At 32.1% G+C, this 6045-nt stretch overlaps 1 protein-coding gene across 1 annotated transcript; it reads left to right on the top strand.

Moving 5' to 3' along the window:
- The first annotated feature begins 3313 nt into the window (after window positions 1-3313).
- Window positions 3314-5560, top strand: LOC114381003 (V-type proton ATPase subunit G-like). Its single transcript, XM_028340164.1, has 4 exons — window positions 3314-3471; window positions 4519-4607; window positions 4969-5069; window positions 5183-5560. The coding sequence occupies exons 2-4, from the start codon at window positions 4520-4522 to the stop codon at window positions 5324-5326; spliced, it is 333 nt and encodes a 110-aa protein (XP_028195965.1). The 5' UTR covers window positions 3314-3471; window position 4519; the 3' UTR covers window positions 5327-5560.
- Window positions 5561-6045: the final 485 nt, after the last annotated feature.

Raw genomic sequence — 6045 nt, 5'->3', positions numbered from 1 at the left:
AGGCGTAAGTTTAAATTGTTTCACCTTTTTTTTTTTTTTGGGAAAAGAGAGGAAGGAGAAGCTAAGGTAGTCAAATATCAACTATGTTGCTTCCAAAGCACCTAAACCCCACCTTACATTTATTAATGAAAAGAAAACAAAGAAACATATACAAGAGATGAAAGCAAAACACCCTAACAAGGTGATTGTCCAAGGCTGGACCTAGAATCTGAACCTATAACTAGGTAAAGAAAATCTATTTCTTTGAAACTAGCTAGAGCAAAAAAAAAAAAAAAACAAGGATAGTTTCCCATGATGTAGAACTTCTAGAGTTAATTAATAGCAAAGTTAGCTAGTTTGTCAACACATATGTTACCTTCTCTATAAATATGAGAGACTCTGAACTCTGAACTGCATAAAACTAATTCTATACAAGCAATTTAATCACCTATTTCTAATAGAATGAGAGACCAAAGAGGTTTTAGAGAAAGCTTGGACTACCAAAAGAGAGTCAAATTCAAGCCAGACTTTGTTCCAACCCTTGCTAATCGCATGCTCCAAAGAAAGAATAACAACCATTAATTCTGCAAAAAAGGGAGACTGAACCCTAAGGAAATATGCAAAACTGCTAATGCCACCAGTTATAGCAAAACCTGGATTACCTCTTGAACTCCATCAGAGTTACACTTTATCCAACCAGGGAGAGGGGGATGCCAAAGCACCTAAACAATTAATGCTTGGCGCTTTGGGGAAGTTGCACTTGATGCTGAAAAATTGCAGCATATTAAAATCACCAATAGAAGATTGACCTCTTTTGCTGGAAAGGTTTCCAAGAAAGAGAGATCGCAACCTGGCTGATGTGGTAACAAACTGTTAGAAGTTAGAACAAACTGATTATTCCATCAAATTTTAAACTAATGATGTCAAGTTTGGCTGATGTGGCAAAACTTCATTTAGTATGACATCTCTCACACAGTTTATCATGTGTTACAAAATTAATCAAGTTAGTGCAATAAATTATAGAAGGACCAATTTTGTTTCGTAGAGAAACTTCTGCCTGTGTTGGGTATATGTGAAAGATGAGAGCTAAATGTGAAAGAGGGGTAAAAATGGATGTGCATGTTATTCAGTACGCGTGAATTTAAGATAAAAGCTTTAGAAATCATGTGAAGTCCATTTGGTGCACTTTCACCTTAAAAATAAGGTGAAAGCTAGTGAAATTGAACAGTAACACTTTGATGATTTTTTTTTTCCAAAACAATCCCTCCCCCTCTAACTCTTGTGGCTTATAAAGGCACAAAAATAGTGTTATAAAGGCACATAATCCATTATGCCTTGGGCATAATCAATATTATGTCTTGTATTTTTTTTTTACCACAGGCATATAAGGCATAATCGATTTTATGTCTATTCATTTTAAAAAAGAAGTTTTCGTAGCAAAAAGAACATAAATTCTTTTTAGTTGGGGTAATTAAAATGAAAATTTGATAAATGCTTTATTTTTATTTTTTTTCTTTTCTTACCTACCTAATAATTTTAATTTAAATATTTCATCCTTTTTATATTTTCTTTCATCTAAACCAAATAATCTTATTTTTCATTCTCTTTCATTTCTTTTCATTCCTCACACTTTCATTTCACTCTACTGAACAAAGTGTCAATGAATCACGCTAAAACTTTTTAAACTTAAGAAATCAAACTGAAAAAAAAATGGAAACCCAAAATTTTATTTTAGCGTAGAATGTTTTTTTGCCACCAGTACAAAAGGATAAAGGCCCAAAGGAACAAACCAAAGAGTAAAATTTAGATCCAAATTCTAAAATTCAGAAACCTGAAGGAGGCTATCAAGGATATATAGATAACTTGTTTTAAAATAAAATAATTACACGTACTAGGAAAAAAAATGAAATAGATCATATATTGTAAATTACTGAACGTTGTGAAACGCTAACAGAGTAGTTTATGTTGTTTTTGAGTGGATAACTGCTTCCCATAATTTGCCATTAGATTCGAAATCTGATTTGCCACACTAAAAAAATGCACCAATCATATATAGGCCAAGATGGTCGTTAATATCATGGATACTTTTTGCCTCCAAAAAAAAATATCATGAATACTTTTAACCAACCTATAGAAGGGATGAGAACAATAATACCCTTTTGTCAATAGACTAATAACACCTTGTGAATCCAAATCAACACAAATTTTCTTGAGGCCATGAAAAATACCCCACTAAAAGGTTCTCGGTGGACGGTGGTTTGGTGTTTGTGCTAAGTCCAATTACTGGACCATAGTTGTTGGGCCAGACTTATTTTGCCAAACTAGGCATGAACTCTCCAGAGAGAAGTCCAAACAGATATACTTTTACTACTTAATAGTTGTTCATATAAGAATTACCTTATTTGAAAATTAATTTTTTCATAGTTTTCTTTTTAAAATATTATTTAAAAATAATTATTTTACCAAAATATAAAAGTGTGATTAAAAAAAAAAAGAAGCTAAATTCTTCCCCAAAAGTATGACGGGATGACAAATTCATCCCTAAAAAGTATGACAAATTAATCCTGTTGTTAAATTTGTGAGACCATCTTGTCATTAAGTTATAATATTTAAGGATTAATTTGACAATAAATTATATTTTTTAGACCAATTTAATATTAAACTACAAAATTTTAGAATCAATTTATCACTAAATTGTGAATAAGATTAATTTATCTCATTTTTTTACATTTATAAACAAATTATTTTTTTTGTTTTAAGTATAGTTGTGAAACTCGGTCGATTTTGTTGAAACCTAGTAACCTGACCGGTTTTAAAAACCCAAACTAGGTTGTGCACATTAAAAAAATAATGGAAGTGTAAAAAGTTTATCCACACTCTTTTTGTTTATTAGAAAACTAGACTTTGATTCATTTTTGTTTATTGAAGAATGGATGTGTGTTTCAATTTAGATAATTGTTATTTACATTCTCTTTATTATTAATACATTTCACTTATGTTATTAATTTTAATACTTTAATTGTTATTTTAGATTTTGAAATATTAAATTATGGATGAATTTTTCTTAATTAAATAATATTAGTTATATACTTATATAATTTTAAAATTTTTAATATAAATCAGATCAAATCGAATTAATTAGTAAGTCACCCATATTCACTATCTCGGCCGGATGAATGACGGAACTAGGTTTAGCATCTATCTATCGGTATGTCATTTTTCATGGGGCAAAAATTTAACTATTCAACGAAAGAAAAATGGACTTTTACTATGCGGTTGGACTATAAGCAAAAGAAAACCAGTGACCATCATAACATCAGTAAAAATGAAAAAAAAAAAAAAATCCGTAGTGGGAAAAATAAGTGGGCAGAGTGTATTGGGTTAAGAAGCAAAAGAATTGGGTATCGCTGGGACAGCTTTTGTTTGACAGCACAGCACTCGGAAATTTCTGGCGATCTCTGCGTTTTCCCCTATTTTTTCTGAATCCCACAGGTGCGCATTTCTCTTGTTCCCTTTCAGATCTATTCCATTCCCATTCCACGCCGTTTCTTGCGTCCCTTTTTTCTTATTATTTCTCCCATTTCCCCCTCTTTCGTTAACCTGCATAATTAAAATGAAAACACTGCTCTGCACCTTAACTAGATTTGGATCTCTCCTCCTTTTGAAACCGAATTAATTCTCTTATCGCGATCGGATAGAAATTTTTTTATTGTATCAACTGAATTTCGATTCCATGCTATGCTGGTTAGCTCTTCTAGGTTTTTTATCTAAGAAAAAAACAAACATAATATTAACGATTTCAGACAAGTTTGAGTAAGGTAATTAATCACACTGGTTGATAACAAAATGAATGGTTGATCTTGTAATCAAACGCTTTTGATTACTTGCTTTAGTCTATAGAGTGAAATTGTTCACTTTAAAGGAGTTGGATCCAAATTTGACTGTGTAAAATTTGTGATTCTGTATTTGGATGATCCCTGCTTTCCTTTAATTTCATTTTTAAGTTTACTGTCCCTTCTTGCTGGTATTTATTTGCAAGATCTTCGATTGACACCGGATTTAAAACTTGGCACGTGTTAAACTGCAATTCAAAACTTGACACATCTGAAACCTCAATATTAATGGTTGCAGTCTTGCAGACACAGTTTGAAACTGTTTTCGACTTTGCAAATCAAGCTAATTGTGATGGACAATGTTCTTAATCTAAACTGTACATAGTTGCATGCTTCCATTCTTTATGATGTTGCTATAGGTAATGCGTCTAATGATTTTTCTCACCCTTGGGTTGGAGGGAGAAGAGTATTTGGTTGGTTGTATAATTTGTGTAGTTCAAACTTTCAATTTCATATGATAAAAATAGTTCTCTTTTTACTGTTGTATTCCTTGCTCTTTTTTGGAATTTCAAATTGACAAACATGGCTATTTATTTGCGTAATTGTTGATATATGTTGCTGGAGGACTCGCTTCATGTTTACTTTCTTGTAGTTTCATATAACCTATTAACCATTTCTTAATAGTTAGTGCTTGTATTCATCACAGAATGGCATCCAACAGGGGTCAAGGTGGAATTCAGCAGTTGTTGGCTGCTGAACAAGAGGCACAACGGATTGTGAATGCTGCAAAAAATGGTATTTTTTCTTCTTAATTATCTTTCACATCTTCACATTTTTTGCCATAATTCCATCTATTTTTTGGTCTACTTAGTGTCTTCATTAAAAATCTTTATTAAGTTATATATGTCAAAGGTGCCTGTTCTCCTTTATTCATTTGATATTGGTCTTCTCATTTTTACCTGGAACTCGAAGGATGAGTTCATGGTTTTGTGATGGGCATGGGTTTGCTTGCCTCATATATGTGATAGAACAAATTTCATCCCCTCTCTTTTTTGTTGGGGGGGGGGGGGGGGGGGGTATTATTGATACTTTCTATTTTATTATAACTATCGCTTTTTGTACATTAATCAATGTTTCCTCTGCATCTATACTATAGAAAAATTGGCTAGGTTGAAACAGGCCAAGGAAGAGGCTGAAAAGGAGATTGCTGAATACCGAGCTCAACTAGAGGCTGAGTTTCAAAAGAAAGTGTCAGACGTAAGTCTATGATTATATTTTGCTGCTGTTAAGACTATCCCATTACATTATTCTAATTTATGGTGTATTCTCCCACTCCAACCTTTGTGCGTGCTTTCTTATTATTACTACAGAGTACTGGAGATTCTGGAGCTAATGTCAAGCGGCTTGAGCAAGAGACCGAAGAAAAAATCCATCACCTGAAAACGGAGGCTGCAAGAATATCGGATGATGTTGTCGCCATGCTCCTCAAGTATGTGACAAGTGTGAAAAATTAGGACCCTTTGATATATATTGTGCTGAGGACTCCTAAATTATGATGATTATTATTCTGAGTTGATTTTTTACTCTAGATATTCTGGTGCGGGTGAGCTTCTTGTTTTGGTTACAACGCTTAGTACCTTGCTGCATTGTACTCAGTCCGAAATGACTTCAAATTTGTTAAATAAACACTTCAGAATTAAAAGGCGAGTGTATTTTGTGTTGCTGTTTTAACGAGTGTTTGAGGACTAGTTCCACCCTTGGATATGAATGTAAAGTCGAAATGCATGGCATATAATAATAATCAATGTTTTGAAAATCGGACCGGTTGGTTCAACTGGGAACCAGTCTAGTGACCGGTCCGGACATTCCAGAATTGGTCAAATTGGTCCACAACTGGTTAAGACTGGTATAGAGAACCGGTGTTGAATCTATCCTTTTCAATTTTTTTGTTTTTATTTAATTTATAATATTTTGAAGATAAATAAAATACATGCTTAAATATTTTACATAGTATTAGTTATTTTGCCAATTATTATTAGTTTTTATCTTATGAAACATATAATTTAGTCATTTATATTAATTTATAATTTTTTAGATCCAATTTTTTATAATTCTATAGTAGTTTATTATTTAAAATATTATATAATATTCAAAAATATAAAATTGGTTCAACTACGTTAAATCATTAAATCTTGAATTAGTATCTTTATTTGTGAAATAACCCAATTCACAG

This window comes from Glycine soja, chromosome 13 (assembly GCF_004193775.1).
Source record: "Glycine soja cultivar W05 chromosome 13, ASM419377v2, whole genome shotgun sequence".
NCBI lineage: Eukaryota > Viridiplantae > Streptophyta > Magnoliopsida > Fabales > Fabaceae > Glycine > Glycine soja.
This window is presented reverse-complemented; position numbering and strand designations above follow the sequence as displayed.

Bases quoted from the DNA above. Each gene is read 5' to 3' on its own strand.
- LOC114381003 (XM_028340164.1), top strand. From the start codon at position 4,520: ATGGCATCCAACAGGGGTCAAGGTGGAATTCAGCAGTTGTTGGCTGCT. The intron at 4,608-4,968 runs GTATTTTTTCTT...TCTATACTATAG, and splicing joins TGTGAATGCTGCAAAAAATG to AAAAATTGGCTAGGTTGAAA. The intron at 5,070-5,182 runs GTAAGTCTATGA...TTATTACTACAG, and splicing joins TTCAAAAGAAAGTGTCAGAC to AGTACTGGAGATTCTGGAGC.